Source organism: Bacillus rossius, chromosome 6 (genome assembly GCF_032445375.1).
Source record: "Bacillus rossius redtenbacheri isolate Brsri chromosome 6, Brsri_v3, whole genome shotgun sequence".
Taxonomy (NCBI): Eukaryota; Metazoa; Arthropoda; class Insecta; order Phasmatodea; family Bacillidae; genus Bacillus; species Bacillus rossius.
In genome coordinates this window covers 30037198-30065090 of record NC_086334.1, presented here as the reverse complement: position 1 = coordinate 30065090, position 27893 = coordinate 30037198, and the positions used below count along the sequence as shown (strand labels likewise).

Genomic DNA, 27893 nt, shown 5'->3' with positions numbered 1-27893 from the left:
AACCTGAAACATATTGCTCATTCAAAAATATTTTCAATGCTGATGATATTGCAATGAGATGCTTATTTTTTTTAGAAGCTCCTGCTTAGCAGGACAATGTCATACAAAGGTAAATAGAATATAAAGCTGATGACTGTGACAGCTATGGAAGCTGTTCCAAGTTTATAAAACTGAAACAAATTTATCTTTAAATCCAAAAGTGTTCCAGAAGTTATCAGGAAATCTTTGTATGACCAAAAAGTTTGTTCAAAAGAGCATCATCAAACTCAAAGATAAACTAAACAGATTTCTTCAAAAACATGTTTTTAGTTATGCACCAACACTTATATTGAAATATTTTATGATATTTCTCTTTCAATTATATGTATTTTTCAGTACTCAGTACAAAAACTTGAGGTCCCTGTAAGTAAGTACTTAATGATAATCCTACTGAACCCTCAAAATAAGTGCACACACACACAAAAAAACACTCACTTTTAATATAAATTCTAAACAAACTGAATTTTATAATGCTGCTTCCTGGAGATGGCAATTTAATACCAAAAAATTTGAAAAATTACAGGGGTCTGCTAACCCAAATACAGCTAAAACAAATTTACTGTAGTACATATTATTTGCAGAACACATTATTTCATGTATATATTTATTCAAACCATGTACATTATCAAACAAAAAAATAAATGTTTCAAGTTGAAAAATAAGGGCAAGCTACAAATATATTCAAGGCACACAAACTTAACATCCTCATAGAAAATTACATGATTTTCTACAACATTCATAAACAGCATTCATGGCAATACATCTACGATAGTCAACAATATATATTGAAGTACTAACAAAAATTTCTACAATATTAAATCTAAATACAATCTTGACAATTTACAATGGGTTACACAACAACTTTACAACAGTAATCCCTTCCAATTTGTTTTAAAAATAACTCTTCCGTTGCAGTCTTGGTGTGGTATAGTGGGATCAAAACATGATGGGCTTGTTCTTACACTGTTCAATGACGTATGATGTGAAGCGTTTGAGGAACTTGGGGTATTCCCTTTTATACACAGCACGTAACACGGATGCCGGCGCCCATCCACCAGGGTTCACTATGCAAATAAAAGGAAAACATCAATGAAGGAAAATCATTTCATATTCAGTAATGAAATTGTGCTATTAAATGACAATTGTCAGCATGTTTTATAATTATAGAAAAATTAAAGATAAGTTTGTATTGTGTTTAAACACATACTTACCTACTGAACAGTATGTGATTTTGCACTTTAAGTTTTCTCTTGCAATTTCAGTTCCATCTTTGGGCGGATCTATGAAGGTCTGGCAGACTAGGCACACTGTCAGGTACACACGTATGCACTTCCCAGTATTGGCCTGCAAGAAGTAACAAGCAAATGTAACTTAACACTGGTAACTTTTTAGTTAGTAAACATGAATACATAGTCATAATTCTTCAAACTGGCACTATCCGAGCGTTCAAATTTAAACAATTGCTGTACTGTACTGTATATTCTTTTTTCTTTGGCATTCTCTTTAAAACTATACTCATGTTCGATAATACAGTAGAACCCTGTTATAATGTTCCTGCATATAATGTTTTCCTGCATATAATTTCATATTTTCAAAGTCCCAATATTTCCCCCATAAGGACAATGTATTTATTTCCTGCATATAACGTTCATAAATAGTGTAATTTCCTGCTTATAATGTTTGCTTTCTAACAGTCAATAAATGGGGAAAAAATGTTTTAAAACCAAATTATTCCAACACGATAAAAAGTTTCCTTTATGTATGTTTATGTTTACAATCACTGCCATACAATACATGAAGTTTGTTAAAATACAATTTTATGCAATATACTGAAGGTACACAATGTTCATCGTTACGTGTCAGTTGGCACCCTTAGTCAACTCTTCTCTTCCTTGCCATTCCAGTGGGTATTCAGATGCACGTACATAGTCCTACGATATTTAAGCTGCCAACCATTGAGCAAGGGCATAACTAAAAGTGTTTTCTATTGCTTACAAATAATTTTTTTTTTTCATTCATACGTAGGAATCCCAAAATTAAACATTTTCAGGTGGCGAAGGAATAGATGTTCTCACTCTTAATGTTGTCATCATGAATCGTGAGACAATTTTACAAAAAATGTGGCAGTGTATCTATAAAGACAAACATAATTTAACCAGGGAACAAGACGAAGTTGAAAAATTGTTGGCTTGTTTCAGAAAATTCATGTATCAAGTATACTATCTTTGGTTTTAACATTAAAGTTGTTTACATAGCTTGGTGAGTCCATTGGTACAAAGCTCGAACATTGTTAAGTGCTAAATTGAAATTTCCTGCTTATAACGTTTTCCTGCTTATAATGTTTTTTTCTTGTGCTCCCTTGAAAAACATTATAACAGGGTTCTACTGTATAACAAAATCACTAATCTGGCACTGCAGTGTTCCAATGTGCTGAATTAAAGAGCTTTTACTGTAGTACATTTATATCCACAACTACACACAAGCAATGACAAAAGAAAAAGTATAAAAAAACTGACCTAAAGTAGTGCAAAAATTATGTTATAAAATGAATTATATTAAATTCAAACTAAGAAACAAGGTGAAACATATACAATATACAGGATAAGATGTCATTTCACACCATGAACAGTTATATCTGGCCACCTAACTTCCAAATTACTAAAACACTCAGTGTAAACAAACAAGAAAATAGGTTCATTCAGTATCAATATTCACTTTTTTCATATGTTTTCCAGAAAGCAAAATTTTTCTAGGTATGACAGCATTTCTAAGTGTCATATCTATCACATGCTAAAAAATGCAGCATGAAACCTGTTATAAATATAAAATTAGTTGTGATGTTAATACGGTATTAATTTTCATTAGACCCTTTCCAGGAAGCATCCTCACAATCTAGGATAATATACATGGATTTTTTTTGTATAGAATTTTTCATAGCAGCTAAATTTAAGTGATTCTCAAGTTCTCTCTCCCCCCTTCTCTTTCTCATGCACGTCCATACATATCTAAGAGTATATTTTTCAGTCAACATGTTAATGTCGTTAAAGAAATATTTAAATATGGGCCTTAAAAATATTGCATGAAACGATGAAACATAAATAAAATACATTTCGTAAAAGATACAAAAATTCTTTAAATATATAATTTTGGTAAAAATGTAATTTCACAAAGGATAATTTCAAAGTAAATGTTTTTTTATATCCAGATCTTGCAGTGAAAGATGACATAAAAAACTTGTGATTTTAAAAATTTCCCCTTCAGGCCAGAAGAGTAGACCACATGATTCCCAACCACCTTGGCGTTTGAAGATTGCAAGCTTTTATGATAGTGTCACCAGCAAGAAATCTACGCAATTCAAAGTCAAGATTTTTGAAGAGATCATCATTTAATGTTTAAAAATGTTGTCTCTCAAAATTTTTCTACCATTTTGTTTCACTACTCATTCTAATTTGGTGTTGAAAGTTGAAGCTCAACTTGAAAAAACTGTATTTGCATCAGATTTCAAAACTCTATATTTAAAGAAACTATTTAAAGAAACTTCCATGACATAGCATTCCATATACTTTATTCTCAAGTAAACAAATAATTCTTGAGGAAAAAAAATACTGCACTTGCTTCATGCTCGAGTTTCTGCAAAACATGTGTTAAATTTAAATGTTCTAAAACAAGCATTAAAAATTTTATTTTTTTTGCTACAAGAACTAGTATTTATAATGTAAGGAACAATTTAACTAAAGGAAAGCATTATCTGAACATTTTTAATTTTGGGATCACTACCCCGTAACTGTTTTGATTATTCACGATTTTGGTATATCTGCGCATCTGCGGCATTGCTCCCAAAGATTAGCGCAGACAATGGGGAGTCTGCTGTATTAAACAATTTACAAAATCTACTACTATTTTGAAACATTACATCATAAATGGCTCCATTTTATTCTAAATAGCCTGTTAAAAAAAAAAACCTACAGCACACAATCTACAATATTGTTATACAGAATCCCAATGTTGCTAGTAAAAGCCAAAATTGTTTACCGGAAAGTCGGGATCATCTGTGGAGTGGTTGCACACTATCCATATGTCGTGGCCATCTTGGTCCTTGTCGTTTGGCACTTTGCGAACGTGAGACCAAAATAGAGCATCTCGCTGGGACGTTGGCCAGATGCGCTTGTGCACTTGCAAGAAGACGAGCGTGTCTTCGGCTATCGTTTCCAGGACAGTCATTTGCTCCACGGTCGCTAAAACATTATTCACATGGAAATTAATTAACTTAAAATTACGCAACATATAACTAAAAGGGCTGCTTTAGCAGAAGGGAAGAAAATATCAAACACTTATATTACCCGAGTGAACAATGGAATCAAAAGGTATGTAGCTGTAAAAATATGCATGCATGAAAATTATAATTTTGATCTAGCAGATAGTTATGGCATTGGACAAAAATGACCAAGCTCATATAATCTGAGTTCTTTAATCCAGTATTCTGTAACAAGGCACTGATTGAGTCGTTCCATGTTATTCTTTTTAAAAGGGATTAGATCATGCCACATTTTTAATTTTACTCATTGTTTCTCTTCCTTTTGTTATTCATTTTAAAACTATATCGACAATCTAAAATTTGGCAAAACTGCTGATCCGGCACAACCATGGTCCTGAACATGTACTTAAGTTTTCACTATAAAGCACCTCTGTAGATATTACAAACAATCCCAAAAAGGGCAAACGAAAAATTTATTTCCTATACAAAGAAAATACTTTATACAAAATTGAATAACTAAAACTTATAACAAGGTGCATCAAGGGGGCAGCCGCGTCCCCTTCTAAAATGGGACAAAATTAAAACAAGGAACAAGAATCTGTAGTTAATGAAAATTTGTGATTCATCCTCACAAACTATTGTTTAAAAGAAACACATTTTAATAACTGATGTTCTTCCTTTTGTTATTGTTTATTATTGTATGACACAATGGACCCTCCTCCCCATGAAAAAAATTGAATTCCCATTGAATTTTAAAAAATGCACCCTGCCCCCACCATTCTATGAGCTGGAGTCACCCTTAACATCAAATATTACCTACTTTGATATACAGTAGTTACCATTAGAGCTACATTAGATATGGCCATAAATTAAAGCATAGTTTTTATAATTTTTTTATTATGTACTTAAATAAAGTGCCTTACTTAGTCTAGTGTTGGAAGGCTTATATTTTTTTGCTAGCTCATTTTAGTTAGTAAAGAAGGAAACACACAGCTATTTATTGATCTGCTGGAGAGGACTTGACTTTGTAGCATGTTTAATTATTTTTTTAAATGGCTACGGGAGGCACGATGTGTTGAAGGTGAAGGAACTCACTAAAATTCATATTCATGACTAAAATGGGACAAAATATCAAAGCAAAATTTCACTATACACTGGAAATTTTATGTACCAACTACAGATAAGGACACAACAACCTGCATAAATTTTTTTAATAAGCAACAGTGCATAATTTGTGTTGGTCTCACATAAAACAAAATGCTGTCACTTTTGAAGTCCTCCAACAAATAATTTTATTTTATTACATGTTCAGGCCCAGAGTACAGTACAGCTACACATATGCACATACGTATAACATCATTTTAGTTGCAGTCATTCTGTTCTAATTGCAAATTATAAAAATTACGACCAAATAGTGTATTAACATTTTACAAAATTTTGGGGATTTTTTTGTAAATTTATTATTCCAGCATGCATTACCATAATATCAGTTAAACTATAATTGTAATAAAACATCACAACCATAAATCAGTGTAAGCTTTGAGCATGAAAATCTCATGGCATACTTGGTAGAGGTGAGAACTTCAGCATTGACGTAAGTGGCTTTTTTTTAGCTTAAAACAGCAACACAAAAATATTTGAATTTCAAGACAAAAATAAATAAATACTACATATTACTTCCCTTTAAAATTATACTTTTATAACTTACTTTCCCACTCGAGACGGACATCAGGCGAGAAGAAATAATGGCACATCTCGTGGCCAGTCACGCCTTTCACGACATGACATGCTTTTAGAGGATCCATGACCATCCCGTCCACCTCTTCCTCTCGTTTGTACATCTTCATCTCCCCATCCTCCGCAAACAACTGCCAGCCGCCCTCACCGACCCCGAGCAGAGCATAGTGAAGCTGCTCCGTCGTCACCCTGTCAATCTGGAAAATAGTAGTATGTTTCTTCAGCCGGAGGGATGAGTTACAATTTCAACGTAAAAGTGCAACAATAGGGAGTAAGGAACTTGGTGTAAAGATCTGGGCTCAAAAGTGGGGAGCTCAAATGGCATGCTTGCATGAGTGCATTTGCGTGAATATGTAAGTTCGCTTACTTTTGCACTTGCGTTATTGGACATTTTCTTATACCTCTATCAATGAATTCTCACTTATAAGTTATAACACATGTGGTGGCCATGCACACACACACACACACGTGTTAATTTTTTCACATCTCTTGCCTTCAAGAAAAGGGGGTGAAAATCACAGGCAATGTTTGAAATTTTTTTATATAACAAAATTGACAGGTTTAGTGAGAGTGGAAGCTATGCCAGTTTGAAATGAAAAAGAAATAAATTGAGTTTTATACAGCCTTAACGTTGGGTCATTATTTGTATAAGAAAGGGTAAACATTTTAGGGGAGTACCACTTAGGTGCAAATTGTTAATGTATGTGTGTATATAAACTTGTGTAATATTATATTTTACCAATTCTTGAAAATGAGTTGGGTTTTAATATTAATTTTATTTTATGCCAGTTTTAAAATTCTACATAATGTAAACTTTTATTGTTATTAAATGATCAACACTTTAAGATATGTTGAAACAATACATGCAGAAACAAGGGCATCACTAATGGCACAAAATGTGTATTGGAAAGGAAGAAAGATGTTTCATGAGCAAAATAAATTATGTAAACACCACATGTAATTTTTACATCTGACTTTACTGAGTGCTCTTGCCACTAAGTCCAACAGCACTTGTTAATTAATAATTTTAATTAATTCAGCCCACAAAAATTTACCAAAGTTTACAGGACTCTTACAGAGCTAGATGCTAAACTATAACCATTGAACACAAACAAAAAATTAAAAAAAAAAAAAAAAAAAAAAACTAGTTACACAAGTCTGAATTGAAAATTTTAAAAACACACTCAGCTAAAAGAAAACTACAGTAGTTATCAAAGTCTGAGCATAAATCATGTACTACCTTAGATTCCTCATGCAAATGTCGCTTCACAAATCTTGAATTCTCTAAATTATGTTTTACATTAAAGTTTCTCATCATCTGTACACCAAGTGCCCACGTCAACTAGTAATGAAGTGGAGTTACGATTCCACCAACAGTGTTGTCAATTTGGAATCAGTATTTACACAAGGCCACTGCTAAACAAACGGGTGAGTAAGCTCAAACACAACACAATACGGGGTAATGTACTTTCTGAGTTTGTGATCACAAGCCATGGCCAGAAACGCTATTGTTCCCAGCAACAATACTAAATACAAACTGTGCAGTGTTGTATGCAACCCTTTTAGATATACACATCACATAGAACTTTAAATTATGTTTAACATGCCCAACATATTTTAATTACAATACTACTTGTGATGGGTCAAATCCATATTTTTTTCTTCAAATATAAACCTTAAATTTTAATGAAAAGTACCCTGAATATACCCCTTGAATCTCAATATTGGTCTAAGGGCCCAGAATTAAATAACATAAAAAAATAACCTATTGTATTGAAACATTTAAAACTTTAAATGTCTGTTTTATGAACCACGTTTCCTGAATAAATATGTGTTATAATATTATTTACATAATTACATATTACAATAACATGTCTTGGAGACCATAAGAGGACTGGTACAGAGAAAAACACAAATTGAACTAGTGAACTTGAAAGTACTCATTGCTGATTTTTTGAATTTACATTTCCTTTTTTTTTTTGTATTTATTCCTCGAGTATTAAAATCTTTTAAATACAATTTGATTGACCTGTTCCTAATGCTAATGGAAGACTTGAGTACCCGCCCTCTGACGTTAATTTTAGCTTCAATGATAAGTGCAGTAGAATAAGGATAATTTTGTTGTAAAAGAACAGGAATGTCGGTTTTCTGAGTTATTTACTGGCAATTTATTTTGCCGTAAACTTTTTTTTTTTTAATAATCAGCCAATAGTTTCCATATAATCAACACATAAACACTGCAACATTTCCACACAAAATGTAATTGAAAACTATGTGCACTGCTTTCACACACAGGATGCGTGAGGGATTTCAAAACCATTAGGTTTTTCCTCTCTACGATAATAAGTAAATCTGGCCTTTTCATTTTCTTCGCAGTGGATAGCAACAGGCTTCCACAAACACGTACTTACCGCGTGTTGCCATCCACAAATCGTTAATGCGTAGAAACATGAAATCTTTACTCTTTATTTAGATTCTTGCTTCCAAAATCCTCGACAATGCTGAATCCTTAATCAAATGAATTCAAATTAATAATAATATTGTCCACTACAACTATTTCAACATAGCCTATTCCACCAGCAGTGACTGTTTGTTTACATTATGTATCCCACAGTTTCAAGTGGCACTTCAACTGGCCGTTAACTGAACTGCTTGGCTCCGTCCCATTTCAAGTAGTCCATTAATGAACTTCCATTTGACATAATATAAATAACAATTTTTTTTCATTAATATCTTATACCTGCATTAATAAATCAGAAGAGAAAAAACTTAAAGTATGTACAAAATGGATATATCCTGTGCATTCACTAAATATCACCATTATCATTCTCATACTATGGTGCAGTAAAGCCGTCATGAGTGGTGGCCATGTTTTTTGAACACATAACTAGCTAACATTCAATATCACATCACCAACCACATCTTACGTGTATATATCCAATGTGGCTACACTGCTTTGAGCAGGTGAATCTCGATTTGCATAATATAAAAGTATTTACTTTTTATTGATGTTGGAGAAGATAAATATAATTAACAGGTAAAGAAAGGTCAGAAAAACAAAGTAAAGTCTCACTGAGGCTATCTAAAAATACAGACCAATTAAATCTGTCTGAGGTACTCAAGGAATGCTTAATAATGTAAAAGTAGGTCATTGGCACATCTGACGCAGTTTGTTTCACAGTTCTTCTAAAGAGATCATGGAAATACCTTTGGGCATTCCGATTTTGTTCCTTAATTCTTATAATGCACCAGTTTTATTCCCTCCTCTCTCTCCTGTGCTGCTCCCTACTCTAGTCAGTTGATTATAATTCGAAATGTGATTTTTATGTAATCATCATTTTTTTCTAATTAATGCATGTAAAACCTACTCCCAGACAGCTTTATTTATTTGAGCCTCAATATAACAATAACCTCTAACATTGCTACTGATTTCAACAAAAAAAACAACTTTATTTTAACATGCCATAGAAAGTGTGATACAACAATACAAGTAGTAACATTTGAAATAAACATAATCTTTCATGATTTAACAAGTACAAAATAAAAATGTAAAAAATTAAAGTTCAAGTTGTCATAAGCTTGATGTGAGGATTAAATTATGAAGACTTTGATGGGAATCTGTAAAAGTGGCCCTTAGGCAGTTTTAAAGGTTTTAAATCACCTGAATATTGACTGAGAGGTTGTAAATTGTCAGCCATGAAAGAAGTTTGTTGCTAAACCTCACTGGTCCGACCACAGCATCTCATGAATGTAAGCCTATTTAGTAGGAGTGTACTGATACTTAAATAATAGGCCTGTGTGAATATCAGGTTTTTTTTTAATGGAATACGAAGGGGGAGCTGAATTGTTGCCCGTTGGATGGGCAGCCCTTCAGTATTTTTCTGGCAATGGTTTGTTTGTACAGCGACTGGAAGGGCAGCCCATCCAATTTCTGAAAACATGTTTCTTTAAGTGTTTAAATAATCCTGAAAACTTGCCCCTTGGAAGGGCAGCCCATCAGGATTTTTCTGACAGTAGTGTTTTAGAAAGGTTGTCTGAATTGTTGCCCCTTGGATGGGCAGCCCTTCAGGATTTTTCTGACAGTGGTTAGTTTAGATTAGATTAGGTTAGGTCACTTTACAAACTAACCACTGTCATAAAAATCATGAAGGGCTGCCCATCCAAGGGACAACAATTCAGACAACCTTTCAAAAACACCACTGACAGGAAAATCCTGATGTGCTGCCCATCCAAGGGGCAACAATTCAGACAACCTTTCAAAAACACCACTGTCAGAAAAATACTGATGGGCTGCCCATCCAAGGGGCAAGTTTTCAGGATTATTTAAACTCTTAAAGGAGCGTGTTTTCAGAAATTGGATGGGCTGCCCTTCCAGTCTCTGTACAAATAAACCACTGTCAGAAAAATCCTGAAGGGCTGCCCTTCCAATGGGCAACAATTCAGTCGCCCCAATACAAACACGAATACCAAATTACTCACCAATGGAAATATTGAATTCAAATAGTAAAAATGATAGAATCCCACTAAATTTTTTATCACATCATGTAACAAATGCCGGAAAATTAGACAAAAAATTATAAGGTTGGTAAGGTTAAGTCAGCTACAATAATTATATGGAAAATGTTTGTTAAAGGGTATTTATACCACATAAATGACTTAACCTAAACAATGAACATTGGTATACGATCAACTCCTGAGGAATGCTATGTAAAATATTTTCAGGGAAACCAATATTCATTATTTCAGTGTGTTAGTATTCAAGGTCGCATAGAATAGTTTATTATTCGTATACATATTTGAATATTTGCACAGGCCTATTAAATACATATTACTGAATAGCGCTACACAATGTCTAGTTTGTTGGAATGTAACTACAATTTTGATTCAAATCATCACACTGCAAGTAAAATCATGGAGAAACAGAAGAATTTTATTGCCAAATCTACTCACAAAGAATTTAAAGTTACAAAAAATGTACTGATCTAAGAAAAATTACACACTTATTTCAGTACTTCAAATATTACCATTGTGAGGATCAATTGTAAGATCAAAATTATTTGTTTTACTAACAATATCTTCATATATATAAATCCAGTGTCCTGATGTTTGTTTCCAGTGAACTCTTCGCCAAGTCAACCGATTTTGATGAAAATTGGCATTTATGTGTAATTTTTTCCAACTTTAGAGATAGGATAGTTTTTATTTTGATTAATGGTCTTGATAATTTATAATTAATAATACATAATAAATAACCGATCGCCATGGGTAAACAAAAAATCATAGGTCATAAACATACAAACAGTAATTGTGTGACATTTCTCTATGTCCAACACACTGTCATATAGCGCTATCCATTTTGCTTTAACTCGCAGACAATAAAGTTCCATGTGTTTAGCCCGGGCAACGCCGGGTACTGCAGCTAGTTGTTTTATAAAATTGGGATTATCGAACACAAATTGTAGTTCACGTAATTGCAAAGTGTAATTTGCAGAGGATAAAATACATTTTTTTTAGCATTAACTTAAAATTTAAAAAAAATATATATATTACATTCCTGGTACCATAAATTTCTGAGAATTACAACACACAACTTAACACAAGATGCTGGCATAGCTCCATGAAACATCACAAACAAGTAACCATCCTGGTGCTGTGTGTGATGCTGCATGTTCTGTACCCTCACACTGCTTACCTGTGACCATAGTCGGTGTTGGGAAGCTTTGGAAAGAGACCTCGAACTGCTCTGTTTGTGTTTCAGTCTTTCTCGGAACTCGACATCTTCTTCAATCTTGTCGAGACCACTCTCAACGGCATCGTAGAACTCCTCGTCATTAAGGGTATTATGTGGACCCTCCTAAGAAAATTTTTTTTTGATTAGCCTATAAATAATTTATTGCCGTTATCATTAAAGAAAACTGTTCAAATACACTGTTTTAACGATAAATATAGCAATGCTTGCAACATTTTTCAAGTCAAAGATCCAACCCAACTATAGAGCACAAAATGAAATTTTTAATGTGAAGTGCAGGAGAATGACATGAGAAAAGTTGCAATGTATGTTCAATGTTGGATCTAGTGTATTTAAAATAATTTGTTGTATTAATTGCTTTTTTATATAAAAAATATTATAAAACTTTAAATGCACTTGATTTAAAATAAAACCCTCTTATAAAGCCCAATTAAAAAATTAAATTTTCTGCATAGTAAAAATTAAAAAATTTAGCACTTAATGAATTAAAAGTTACAATTTTATGCTAGCGAAACTTCTTACAGGAATTTACCATATATTAAAGGCAAAAATCTTTCAATGAAGCACATACCTATTCTAAACGAACCATAATCATACATAGTACTATAACACCCCACTATAAAGCAGCACAATGATATGTGACAAGCCACACTCATGACCGGCTAAGATGACAATCCTTCCTTGCACATACAAAAAACACTTTAAAAATAATCCAACTGCAGTTCCGGGTAGTTGGGTGTGTAGTTGTCTCTTGATTTTTTTTTTTTATGTGTTAGTTTTATTTTTAAATAATGTTCTATCTTCCTGAAAATTCATTCTGATTTGTGATTAGTGACAGAGAAACTAAAAATAGATAGTCAAAATAAAAATATTCTTAAAGTAGAGGAAATTTCCTAAAAATTAGCTCGACTCTGCAGCTATAGCTCAATAGCTTTTTTCAAGTGAAAATTAGGGTCTTTGGCACTAGTGCTGAGACTGTGCCATTGAAGTTCCCAGCATTAATAATAAAAACATATCAGTAAAATTAATTTTAAGAAAACTTAAAAAATCTTAACTTATTTTGATACCTTAAGAATATAATACACTTATGAAATGTTTTCAAATTCATTTTTCATTATTTCAGACCATTGTTGATTGAGCAATTATAGAGAAATATTTTTTATAGTTATATATATTTATGTATGTGTGTGTGTAAATGGACTTAAATTATTGTAAGTGTTAATTCTTAATACATATACGTATACTGATACAAATTACTTCAGTAAGGTATTAATTTAAATGTTCTCTAAAATTAATATTTTACTTAATGTGCAGTTATTATTGTTAAAAAGTATTAAAATTTATTTAAATGAACTACTCGTAAACCAGGTAATAATTTATTAATATAATGGGAATGCCTTTGTTTTCAGTAGTTTCAGTATGAACATGTAATTAATTTCCATTAGGTATTCACACCATAACTGAAGTGACGAAAAGATCACTGCACTAAAGATCTGCATAAAACATTGACAAACAGAAAAATTTTTGTTTTGCATCTCTAATTTGACTGGTCAACATGCACAACTTTAGATCCAACAAGTATATTACACACCCAATAGCTCAGGGCCTGAGCAACATAACAGTGGAGGGGGAGAGGGGAGGTGAACAGCGATTTTGCCTGCTGCTGGGATGTCTGCAATATGGCCAAGGGAGTGTGTGTCTCAGACAGAATAACATCAAACATTAACTTTGCTAATTAAATCTTTTTTTACTTGTGCTTGGCAAGTTCTGCGATGCCATCCATTTCCTCTGCCGATGAGACTGCACTATCACTATGGTCACTGTCACTATGGCCTAAATTTACTATTTATTACTTTGTCCATCTCAAATTTGAAATGCAAACCTGTGTTATAAAAATTGCATAGATATTATTTATTAAAGCGTAAAAAAAAAACACGTTAATGCACTTTCAGCCCTAGCGCTTATAAAAAAAGCCTGCAATTTAGCAACAATTAAATATTCAAAAAAATTTAAGCTAATACATCTACGCTAAAATGGCAATAATTAATTTTTTAACTGTCCAAAATTTTTTTTATCTCTTTTCAATATCATATACATTCAACTGTAAAAGTTGTACATTAGTGGAACATAGAGGTAAATGACATTTAGTCGAAATATTTTCTATTCAGAAACTATCCTTCACAACTTAAAAAATTAAAAATATTTTGAATTATTTTTTGCAAACAGAAGAATTTAGGCTGAGGCACCAGGTACTGCAATTTATCCAAAAATTTTGTTGCATTTATTATAATGTTTTGTTAAAAGTAGGGGTGTGCAGTTCTGGATTTTATTAGTCAATTAAATTCCAACTAGGTTTCACATTAATATTTTGGTTCCAGTTCTTATAAAAGAATAAGAAAATTATTCTAAACCATAACTATAGGTCTGTCATTCTTGCTCGGACATTAAATGGTTATCAAAAACAATCTATAACACAACTATGCTAGCTTGAAGATCCTGATGGTGAAAATACATTTTCGTTTTCTAGTTTAGAACTATCAGCACTCATTTATACATTTTTTTTAACAGTTCTGATTTAATTTGTTATTAACAGACTACAGTTTAACACTGTGCTCTTGTTACAAATGCAATAACAATAAGTTTCCCTTGCTTTTTTGTTTATGTAATTGGCCTTGAACATGCGTAACTGCCAGAAATCTTAATTTTCCAACCAACACTCAAACCGTACTACCATCTTAATGAGTGCAGAAGAAAAACTTATACAATATGCAATATAAAATTTGCTCTACAGCAAATTAATTTCACGAGTTGTGACATCCTAAGATGTTGGCAACACTAAAGAAGATTTGTTTAATTTTACACTATATAAACCTTATATCAACATTACAGATCTAAAAGTAACATCAAATTAAAAAAAAAATACTCAAAACAGAAAAAAGCAAAAGACTGTTTCAAGATACCTAAGTAGTTTAAAGGAACCAAAAATCAGGATACTACACAGGATTAGTTATAAGAACGATGTATTGTTACCTATATACCTACACTGTAATAACTAAAAATATACTAACAAATGTACATGTTTTAAGCTGCACCATATTTCCAAATGTAAAATAGGTAATAAAAAATGAAACAACATCAGCAACTCCTAATAAAGTCATTATTTTCAAGAACTAATCATCTTGAAGTACTTTCACCAAGAGAAATATTAGTAAACTGCTTACCTTTCGCTTATCACTCTCACGTACTGCAAAAGAACTTGCATGACAACCCATACCAAGAGTCAACTAATAATTTTGTTCAATAGACAGCACACTGAAGAAATGAGTGTTAATACCTACAGTACTTATAATCTCTTTGGATTGAACTACAAATTAGTACCCGTGAAAAGTAATATTTTGATGAGTCCTGCTAGATTTGATTGAAAATGCTCTATGACATATATAGTACATTGTTTTTATAACAACACGTTTACTTTTAAAAAAAATAAAGGTAAAATTTATTACATTTCATTTATTTGCAAAGCATTTATACATGTTGTGGTGTATCCATGTTACTATATCAATAGTGCCATATTAACTAGTATATGTGTTTCTGTTTTGCTACTACTTGTGCAGTGTTATTCTATTTATAGTGAAAAGTTCATGATAGGTAGGTATCATGTGATGTAACAAAGACTCTTGCTACAATTTTTAAATCCTGTAATGTAAAACTGTTTTCCAAAAGAGATTGCCCTAATTATTGTTGCAGCCCAACTGTTTTCTTGATACTAGCCGCAACTTTATCATGTTGTATACAGAGATACTTAGAAATATAGTGTAGCCGACAATTGTTTCATAAATACAGTGTTTTTAATTTATGTATATTACGATTGGGGCCAAGATGTTTTCCACCCTAATTTGTTTTATATTTAAAGTGAATATTTCGCATTAAAATTCTTTTGCCTTGCAATTGAAAAATCTTTATTTTAGAAGCAAAATTTACTAGTTACAAAAATAATTATATGGGTGCATAAAGTACATAAATAAATTTAGCCTCTTCTACATACAAAATTCTTTTTCTTCCAAATTTAGTCTACAATGTCAAAGCTAAATCACCTCAGCATTATTACCTATTAAGGCACAGCAACACCAACCACATTATTACATTATTTATTTTTGTTAGTACTATATTTTTATGGGGGGAAAAAAATGAGGCAATAGAAGAATTCAGTTTAATTTGATTGCTTTACACAGCATGACCAAGAGGGGGGAAAAAAAAATCGAAAATAAGCTTCCGGTGAGTAACAATGCCATAGTTAGGCTGACAAAAAGTTTTTTAAGGGGCCCACCTACCTGGGCACACATACGGTGTGCAGAGCTTCAGAAGAAATCTCGCAATTTGAAAACTACTCAAGATAGCAGAGTGGTGTATGTTTACAAGCATTTAAGAATGCGCTGCCTACCCATCTGCGCTGAGGGCAGATATTCCATATTTTGTTTTTTAACTGTATTTTTTATAAAAAAAAAAAGGTGTTTAAAAATGATTTTTAGATATGAAAAACCTGGCCAAGATTCTCTAAAAGCATCCAAGCACCTATCATTTCACCTTTTATCTTCATTTCTCTGCTACCTAATGAAATAGTTAATGCTCAAATTTCATAGTCCTCATAGTCTAGAAGACTGTGCACCAGTTTAGAGCCTTGCACTTGGAGGAAACAGCCCGCAAGAAACACCAGCAACAAGTCACTAACACATACAGGTGCACCATCCTTTATCCGAAATTCCAAAATCCGAACAGCCTAAAATCTGAAATTTTTTTCGAAACTTCAACGTCCGCGATATTGTTCGCAGTTGTGTGGCAAACTCAAGTCGCGATCGCGTGACTAGTGCGAGCGAGTGACTTGGCAGCACTGCATCAGCAAGGCAGCATGCAATTTGGCAACGCCGAGGCGCTGTGTTTACCGTTTGTCCGGCAAAATAGCGCCAGTTACAGCTTGCTGCTTGGCTACGATAGTTGTTTTATCGCGTTTAGTAGTTAACCGTGTTGTTACGCGAATGTGTTGCCATTTTTGAAGACGGCAATGGCAAAAAGGCATTCCGATATGAAGATGGGTGGTAGCGAAAAAAAACGAAAACACTTAATATTATCAATAACTCAGAAGGTGGAATTATTGCGGAAACTAAACCAAAACAAGTGAAACTTCAAGAGGCATTTAAAAATGCCATCATTCGTGCTGCTTCATCTCAGGAGAAGGAAAATCCTGCTCCCGGCCGATCACGAGACGTACGAGTTGACGGCGACATCGGCGGCGATGACGACGCACCATAAACATTCTCCAGATGTTTTACAGTATCAGTTGTTAAAAACAAATTATTTTGGCGATTGTTTCAGGTATTTATTTATGCTGCAGTGTTTATTTACGTTATGTACTTTGTTGTTTTTGTACTATGTTGCTTGAAATCCTTAATACATCTGACATAACCTAACTTGGCTTTACTAGGCCTCCTGTATTAAAATTCAGAAATCCGAAAAATTCCGAAATTTGGAATGCTGCTGGTCCCGACCATTTCGGATAAAGGATTGTGCTCCTGTATACACCCCTGACAAGGCAGGTCCCATAATATGAATACACATGTTACAAATAACAGTCACGTGTGGCACGGATCAGGCGACAGACACAAGATGCAGTGCGCATGTATCACCTCGAAATCGGGACTGCCGTGGATGACGAGGCGGCTGCTGCTGGCGACCTCGCGGCGAGACGCGCGGTACAGGTCCTCTACCCTGCGGCGACGCTCCGCCTCCTTCTCCAGCCGCCGCCTCCACACGTCCTCGCGCTGCATCACCAGCTCCAGGCAGTGCTGCAGAGTGTCCAGCACACCCGCAGTCGTGGCCTTGAACGTCAGCGCCTCGCCCTTGAAGTCCACGGCTTGCAGCCCGTGCTCCAGGATCATCTCCTTCGTGACGCGCGGCTGGGAGAAAGCTGGATAATCTGCAAAAACCCTGCATCCATTAAAACGCACATCGTCACACTCTGGGAACAATTCCACGACAATACTTCGCAACTAAAATAACTTTTAGACTCTGGCTTTGACGGAACAATCACCTTACTTTTATCAAGATCTTCATCATCATCTACGTCCATACTTTGAGTGGCTCCTGAAGCATCCTTGTTCTTGGTAGTACTAGCATCTGAATTTGGGGAGGGAAAAAAAATGTATCATTATTTCATACCCCCTCCTTAAAGCTACTTAAATACACTTGAAACACAATTTCAAAACAAGTTTCCAAATAATAAATCCAAATATACATACATTCAAAACTACACGATAACAATAAAACAATATTTAAAAATTAAACTAATGGCATCAGTGAAATACAAGAACAAAAAAATTAAAATCACCTGTAATGTAGTAACTAAAATGACTGCTAACTCTGATATTTATTTTCCTAACCTGTTTGACAATTTCACAAAATAGAATAAATAAAAAAAAATTTATGAAATACTCTCACGCAGAATACTAAATCTGATATTTCACAACCATAAATAACAATACTAGTTACAGTTCCAACAACATATAAGTAAACAATTTTATCAGTAGGGTATTTGCTTTAGGAAATCTTACACCTGAGCAATCAAAGACCTTTGTATGTTGTGTAACTGAGTACTTACCAACTGCACTCTGTTTTATGACAGTAGCAGCTTGGGAACATGCGTCGAAGTAGCTCTGCAAAGTTTCAATCTGGCGACACAGGATATCTCTAAAGGTTTCCATTTCTGCCAGCTTTTCTCTCAACCCTATTGACAAAATAAAAGTGTATAGTTTGAAAACTGATAATAGTAGAAATTACATTCATATATTAAAGACGTAAAATATGCAGGCCAAATGGAATACTTCCTTGAAATTTCTAACAGGAGACAAAGAAAACTTGTTATTTTGGCATCTTGATATTACTCTAACTTTATTTTTATAATGTAATGTAATATTTTGCAGAACAAAAGAACACAAACAATTATTACTTAACAATGTTTCCAGATGATACCATTTATATGCAAGGTGGATTAGCATAAATCAGTTGAGTTCAAAAACAAATATTATTGTGGGAAACAACTGGAGAAGACATTTTCAGCCAGATATTCTACAGGAATTAAAATACACATTTACTCCCCTAGGTATCTCAATATGAAATACCTAGATAAGATAATAACCTAAAACTAGCTTCAAAACTCTTAAACATACTGGCATGTCCGAATCTAACTTGAAAATATTAAACAATGCACTGCTAAACACAGTAGAAATACATTGTGACCTTAAATACTATAGAAATAGATAAAGTCAACAATAAGTTACAAATTTTTTTTTTATATATTCTTACGAATTCACTTGTAAATTAATCGCATACCTCGTCCTTTTTTGAAACTTGATGCAGATGCTGCAGACAAGGTATTAGATGTCAGAGAAATGGCACTTCCGTGGCGTTTAAGGTTGTTTTCACTTCCGTAGCCAGATTCAGTCTGTTAATAACTCAAAACAATTAACTCCAAAAAAAAAATATATATATATATATATAAAATTAGTTTTCATTAACTAAAAATAAATCAAACAAAATCACAGAGTTCAGTTTTTACACAACTACAATGTTTATTGTGCTAACATTATTATTTAAACATTCTGATTTTGCATTTTAAATAAAACCTTCAAACTTAGTTCACAAACTCTCAGAAGTACAGCCAAACTTAAAGTTTCAAGTATATTTAGAAAAAAATATTTTGCAATAATATTCATTAGGTCCACACTGGTTAAGACTGTGGAGGAGAGTAAACGTGGAGATAAAATTGTATTTAATGTTCATGTAAAGATGGCTTTTAGTAGTTTTATTACTTATTGGAATCCAACAGTCAGCTTTTAACTAAATAAAATTTGGCATAATGTTTCCTTGACAACAGGTTCATTCAAAACATACGCATACAACTTTACAAATAAGAATTTGACCAGCCATGGCCTACAGTAAAGAACCATTTGCCAGAATTGATAAGTAGTTCTATTTCTGAAAATCGTAGAATTCACATTAGAGATCTATACTTCATAGGGTTCCTACCAATGAAATTTCCATAAAGAAAAACAATGGATTAAAAAATACATGCAGCTAACAAAATTTTGAATGGTAAAGAAAACTTATACCAATCATTCATACAAAATATACCCAAACTTTTTAAAAAATAGGGGTAAAACACAGCAGGACATTCAAACTGTTGCTGTAGCTAAACTGGATGTATGTTAAGTACTTGCAGCAATAAAGTATGGCCACAATCACTGCACCGACTTTGCACAAACAACCAATACCTATTCATTTAACATTGCACACGACGCGAGCGATACAAAAACATCCATCATAATAACTGTGTTGAAGCTCTGAGCAGCAGAAAAAAGGAAAAGCAAATGTGTGCACATGAAATTCCCACTTGAGTGAGTTTATGGTGAAAGTTGCGAAAGTTGTGCAAGCAGTTATCCGTAACGCTGTGTGTGTGCTAATATGTACAATATAGAAAACACACAATGCAGCACTGCATGGCAGAAAAAAAAAAAAAAAACTTTTAAATGGAAAGGAATGAATGTCTGCAATATCATTCCGATGATCGGTAGAAAATAATTTCACTCTTTGCAGTACAAAAAGTTAAATATTTCTAGAAACTTACTTGCAAAAAGCCAAATTTCATAAAGACAAACTAATTAACCTATTGATAGGGAATGAATACATTATTCCATAAAGAATAAGTAACATAATATTCAATGCAACAATGTACTGATTGTGTTATTGTGTCCCTGTTTAGTTCAAGTACATAAATTTCTTTACAGAAACCAAACCTCCATGAAATAAGACACCTCTGTTATGCCCAGTCTGTGGGAACATATGCAATGGTTAACAAAGAACAAGATAGGCTATGAAAAGTTTAATGAGAAAATAAACACCCTTTAAAACTATTTTAAATTTATATAAAATTCAAAGTTATTAATTTTATTTGCCAAGATTGTATACATTTTAAAAAATGTACACAAAAAAAAAACTAAAAGTTACGAGTTAAACATACGATTACAATGAATTACTGGTTTACAGCCATGTTTCCCAGTTGTGGAAAATCAGCTTTGGCCGAAAACTAAACCAAGATCGCTTTGCTGGGAGGTAAGTGATTTACCACTAAACAACCATGGCATCTTACCAATACATAAGTTCCAGAACTAGGTTACTAACCTTGTAACTCTCAAGAACTTCCACCCACCGCTGTTTATCTTCTGGCGTTTCTCCTCGTAAATACCAAACACAATCATTGACGGATACATCAAATCTGCATTCATCAAATTCATGAGGCTAAAAAAAGGGGGAAAATAACTTATTTTATTTATTTTGGTGTTACATCTCTTCAACAATGGTAATCATATCAATATAAAACTGAACAAACATGTTTGGAACACAATTACAGCTTACAAATGTGTGTATTAAGACTACTACTTGTACAAAATAACTTGAAAGCTTCCAATGCATTGAATGCAATAACTGTGGTGTTTGACAGTTGGCACCAAGTGGATGGACAGATGAAAGTGGAAGGACAAGATGGTGGGGTGTGATGGATTGGCGAGTGTATTACTTCTTTTGGTTATTGAATGAAGAACCTGGCATTAACCTTGCCGGTAACACTCATACAAAATACATTTTCATTTTTAAAATGTTTATTTGTGCATTTTAGTTTCTTTTTGATTACCTAGCAAGGTTTTCTTGTTTAAATCTTTTGTTCATTTGTATTTTAAACTGATAAGGGTTATTCAAATTAAAGGTTCAAGTGTACTGTAGAGGTGGGAACATTGTCATAGCCCATTTTGAATGACATTGCGACTGCACTGTACAGCAAAAATGGCAGCACTCGAGACTCGAGAGTGCCCAGAGCGAAATTAACTAGTTATAAGTCTAGCCCGGTGCCAGAGTGAGTGCTCATAGTGCCAAAGCAATGGCTGGCGCAAACAATAAATGACATGGTGGTGTTCTGAACATGGTGATAGTCGCTGGATATGCAAGTCAGAAATCTGTGTAAGGTACTTTTGGCCCTGTCCACCAGAATTAAGAGACGGCAGTCACAAAAAAGGCAGGACCCCAAACTTCCTGGGGCATCCTACTGGTGTAAATGTACAGATTATGAGAGTAATGAAAAGGGTTTTTGTATTGATAGTAGCTTTGTGGAGTATAATCCCTGGAATAAATTGGTGTAAAGAGAACAGGTGACAGTTATCAAGGCATCCAATTCCAGTGTTCCTCAAATTCCCTTCCACAACTTGAAATGGTAAACTACTTGAAAACTACTTGACGTATCACAACACTTTCCTAGAAAATGATTCAAAAACATTTTGAGATGTGGAAACAAAAATAAATAATAATTTTTACCCCATAGAAGCCCTTCCAGAATAAATGTATTATAAATGAAGCTAAAGTAATTTAACCTAACCAACTGTTAACGCGTTTTTACAGTATTTTAAATGTAGTAGCTAATCTAACCTTACCAATCATTACTATTATAAACTACCCGTAAACTACTTGAAATATCTCAATGTTCTTTTACAAAATGATCAAAAAAAGTCAGGAAGTAAAAATAAAAATAATTTTATGATATTTATTTTCTATTTCCTGCTGAGCCACTCACAACAAAATACTGGTAAGCTTGAAATTCTAAGTCAAGTACAAATAGTCTACAGTGATTTACCGAGCGAGCTTAATGAAGCACAGGTCCTCTTTAATTTGCCTTTGCAGTACTAGTACAGTCCCCTGAATTTTATAGCTGAAGAGTATGTTAAGCATGATCTTTTGTTACTAAAATTGGAAAGTTTTATCTAGTTGGCAGTGATTGTCTTATTAAATTTAGTCTTATCTGGTGATTTGAAGGTTGGTATTGGTCCATTTAAATTCAGCCATGAAGGCTAGGTAAAGCCTTATGCATAGGCTAAGTTAACAGTGGGCCATATATTAACCCGTAATGATCAGTTGTTAGTTTTGGTGCTTAGTACGCTGTGTAATATTGCAAATATAATGAATTTAATCTATTAGCTAATTGAAATAATATACTTCATAATTTAAAAAAAAAAAAAGTGGTAATTTTGGAGCAGGGTAACTTACCCACAAAAAATTTTTGAACTTGCATTTTTTTACTTTCTGAGATGTTTCCCAATCATTCTATAAGGATGTATTGAGATACTTCCAGCAATAGTCTAATGGTTGATTAGTTTAAGTATGAAACATTACATATCACAAAAAAACAAGAAAACTGTTGGTTATGTTCAGTTAGCCGCATTATAATAGGTCATTCCTAACCGATTGTTCAAATAATTTCACAGCATTTTTAATGTAGCAAACCTTACAAACTGTGGGTCAAGTTCACAACACAATAAATACTGTAAATTACAGATGATTTTTATCTGGTGGAAATAAATTAGGGGAAATTTATGTCGTCATGAAATATGACCTATGATTAAAAAAGAAAACTATAAGGGAGAAACAAAGGAAAATATATCATCAACTGTTTCCAGCCTGTGGCCGGGCCAGCCAAGTAAAATGCCTCCATCTTTTTCTCTGTTCTTCTACCATTCCTCATTTTTCACTTAATTCCAGTCTTCTCTCTCTCTGCACTCCTTCAACTATCTGCTCTTACCATCTCCTCCTTGGTCTTAATTGTGGTCTTCTCCCTGTGTACAACACCATTATTTTCCTATGCCTTACTCTTTTCCCATTCTCTGGACATGGCCATACCATCTCATTCTCGCCTTTTCAATAATCTCATTCAGGTCCTGTACTCCTGGTCTTGCTTGCACCATCACAGTCCTTACACTGTCTCGCCCCAACAACTGCCCACATAATCCTCATAAAACTTCATACCTATTACTCTGATCTTCCCAGCATCTCTCTTATATACAGTCCAAGTCTCTGCTCCATAAGTAAAAAAAAAGGAAAATATAATACAGTAATAGTAGTAACAGTAAAAGAATGAATTTCATAGTGAAAAAAAAAAAAATATTGCAAGTTGTGGTACATGTAGGAGTGAAGTAATAAGTGGAATAGAATTACTTATTAGGTATGTGATCAAATAAAATATACAATAAGGATTTAGTAGGTAGTAAGAACTTTTTTGGATTTGTGTGGTAATGAATGTAACAGTCACATTTCTTTATACTGAATAAATTTAATGGTAGGTTTTAAAGAATGAATGTGAGGTTGTGATTGCAGAAGTGATGAGGTTTGTGTTTTCGTAATATTATATTAATTTAGTTGTAAAATGGCTGATTGTTGAGGCAAAAAAATTTATAATTTCACTATTAAATTTGACAGTAACTGGTTATTGCCATAAAGCCAAAAAGGTAAGATTTTTTTGTATTTTTTAAATGATTTAGTGATTTGTAATAAAGTTTTGTTTACACTCTATTTGCTGTATTAGGTGACAGGTGTGCTGTCTGTGTTTCATTTGTGATGTTAGGTGAATTTTTTTTTTAGATGACTCATATTATGTAATGTAAAAAGACTTGTTTTCCAATGTTAGTTTAGTTTTGAGCTCGTTGAAGAAACAGCAACAAAGCGAAAGGTTTGGTGAGGTTTGTTTACATACATTAAAAAGTGTTTTTAAAATTTGCATTGCAATACGGTAGCAATATTAATGAATTTGTCAATAAAGGGGTACTGAATTAATTACAACCTGTATGTTCTTACGATTTAAGCACGGAAATAGGATGTTTAGGACGGGAACGTTTCAAATGCTTGTTTTGAACAATATTTGTTTCTTGAGGAAATTAAATTACGATATGCAAAATAGTATATCCTTGGAATTGTGGTCTATCATATAATAGGTTGCAGTATACTTCATGATAACCGGGATGTTATAGAATTAAATATTAAATGTTGAATAAAATAAACATATAAAAAGTGATATTGCAAAATATAATCAACCGGGTGGGTTTACAGTCTAGAATACGATACCAAAGAAAATAGACTTTCGGTATTGTGTTGTAGACTAGAATGGGTAGGGCTGTACTACATAATACAATACATGAAAATTAGTCTGCATTAAGATAAATATTTTGTGCAAAACAATCATGAAAATGTTCTTCACCCAAAACCTTCACATTCCCATGCTTGTCCCGTAAGAATGTGGTAATGATGCGAGTGTCGCCATGTTGGTGACTGTCATCAATGTTCTTATGTTAACCGGATCTACACTACTCCCGAAACTAATCAATTGTTTAAATGATAAACTACTGATAAACTATTTGACACATCAAAAATTTGGTAAATATGTAGTTGAACGGTATTTGCGGGAAAAAATGTTAAAAATCCGAAAATACCTTTATTAGACGCTCTTCAACTTCCTCTTTTCATAAAAAGTGGCGGAGGTAAGAAATTCCAAATACTTTAGGAGATATCGAATTTTTAAATTTCATCATATGTAGTTGAGCGGTATTTGCGAAAAAAATGTTAAAAGTCCGAAAATACATTTATTAGATGCTCTTCAACTTCCTCTTTTCATTAAAAGCGGCGGAGATAAGAAATTCCAAATACTTTAGGAGATATCGCCGTTCTTATTTTGCATACAAGACCTGTGTTTATCATTCGACCGCCGCCATTTTTCTATTTTGCCGTGTGTTTGTCAATGCCTAATTAATGAAAATGGTCTATTAGGTCAGGTCAGTTACATTATAAATACAACTAAGCGTACTGTAAAAATAATATGAAATTATTTCAATGGTTCTTTAGTTTTAAAGTACTTATAATGTAACTGACCTGACCTAACAAACCGGGACAAAGGATGAACAGTAACAACTCACGTAAAATTTTTTGTTACTTATTACTTGCGCAACAATAAAAAATAAGACTTTAAAATTAGAAACGTTAAAAACTCGCCTAAGTTGGAGGCTGTAATTAAACACCGTTTTAAAACAATAAATGAACTAAATAATCACGTATTGGTTCATTTGAATTCTGGCCTATCACGATCAATCACGGGACATCATTATCCAATAAAAAAAATAGATACTCGTAAACAAGAAACAATGCGCAATGCCACATGAATGCACTGGTATAATTGTGATGAAATTTAAAAATTTGATATCTCCTAAAGTATTTGGAATTTCTTACCTCCGCCGCTTTTAATGAAAAGAGGAAGTTAAAGAGCATAGATTAAAGTATTTTCGGATTTTTAACATTTTTTTCCCCGCAAATATTGCCCAACTACATATTTACCAAAAATTATTGAAATATGCCCAGAAGTAAAAAAAAAAATTATTTTGTAATTTATTTTCTTCATTTTTATGAAAAAGTCACTTTGTTCCTAAATTACCAAAAATGTTTTCAAATCACATTATAGTGAGTGTTTGTTTTTGTATCAATACTATGACTAATAATATAATGGTAAAGCTTTGAAAATAAACAGCAAAATAGTACAGTATCTTGCTTCAAGGCTGTAACAAAATTGTGTCAAGGCTACCAATGTACGTAAAATCTCAATAAGCTTGACCCTTTATGCTCAAGGCTTTGAATAAATTACACTAAGAATAAATTACACATTTGACTGATCATACTGTCGTTCGTTAAGTCCCACAGTTGCATAAGAGTACTACTTTACTAACAAATGTATCTAATTTGTAACACTGCCCCATTTTAACAAAACAGTTAAATCACATTACTTTAAACTGACAAGGGGTTGAAAATAAAAAGTTTTTTCAGCGAGTACCCAGAAATTGTATAACCATTTTAATGGGCAACAATAACAGCAAAAAAAAATTGTCACCTTAATGGTAGCTTTAAATAGGCTAATTGATCCTCTGCAGCCAAAGCCTGTGTCCTGCTGTGACTTGTAATAAGAAAGTGTTCCATCTTTGAGAACTATGAACCGGCTCTGCCATCCATGAATATAATTTGTCCACTTGCTGAGCACTCCTTGCATTTCAGGAACGTGATAACCGTTATCTGATTCATCTTCCTCGTCACTAAACAACGCCCCGTGTTCATCAGTCATTCTACTCAAATAAGAAAAATAACTATTGTGCTCTGACTTAACTTAATACTGTTATTATTTGCATACTATGAATATTAATGAGTCATTATTACACCTCAAAACACCTTCAACAAAACTATACACAGCTCACAATTCACTTTGACAGAACGCCATCACGTTATGTTATTATCTATAACTTACATGGTAGCCACAACTTATAAAATAAATACTTCAACCATCAAAATAATAAACATTCCCAATTCATTTTTTATATTTATTCTAGTAAATTATATGTTAAACTGATAAAATAATCATTCTTCGTTAAATAATAAATATGATGTAATTTCGAGGAATTTTGGGAACCACGTTCTCTTTTATAAAATACATAATCTACATTTCAGAAAGACGTCAAATATTTTAAGGTGAAACATTACCGCCACTTTGAATAGGTTTTATCATTTATCGTATTTTGAACATTTGTTTATATTATTGGCACGACCATAACGTGGCTTAAGGGGATTGGTGCAGGACAAAAAACAGACATTCGTCAGAATTTGTTGGAAATGAGCTTAAGTGTTTTATAAATGCTTGTTTATTACTACTGTACGGCCAGCCAGCACGTATATAAGCTAGCGGGTGAGATTTGGCAAGTTAGTGGCGAGAGAGCTTCCGTGAGGGGAGGTTGTCGAATATTGCAGCTCTGAGGCCTGCCATCTAGCGGGAATCTTTCGAAGGTCTTCCACAATATCGCCTTTCTCTCTCTCGCTCTCTCTCCAACACGGACACCCAACCAGCTCTTATCTTCGCTTCCCATCTCATCCTATCCTTCATTCTCGGATCAGGTAGCCGCCCTTCCCCGCGTAGACTTTCGTGTTACTGAAAAATTTGTCCAAAGCTGAATTTTTGTACTGTGGTAGAGTTGACTATGCTTAATAACATACCGAAAGTTTACCGCTGTAGACCTTGTGCGTTATCACCGAAAATTTGCATTTAAGTCCTAGGTGACAGCAACTTGCATCAGTCCATTAAAATGCTACCCATTTATACAGTTTTTAATTTTGACTGTCCGTAAACTTAGCAAAATAATCTAGAAACTGTAATACACCCATTAA

The 27893-nt window shown here is 33.3% G+C and overlaps 1 protein-coding gene across 1 annotated transcript; it reads right to left on the bottom strand.

Moving 5' to 3' along the window:
• Positions 1-629: 629 nt before the first annotated feature.
• Positions 630-26969, bottom strand: LOC134532962 (ceramide transfer protein). Its single transcript, XM_063370047.1, has 11 exons — positions 26575-26969; positions 21012-21128; positions 19164-19275; positions 18433-18558; positions 17871-17951; positions 17462-17751; positions 11724-11885; positions 6003-6228; positions 4072-4274; positions 1251-1383; positions 630-1103 (listed from the first exon to the last, which is right to left on the bottom strand). The coding sequence occupies exons 1-11, from the start codon at positions 26800-26802 to the stop codon at positions 976-978; spliced, it is 1806 nt and encodes a 601-aa protein (XP_063226117.1). The 5' UTR covers positions 26803-26969; the 3' UTR covers positions 630-975.
• Between the last annotated feature and the right edge of the window lie 924 nt (positions 26970-27893).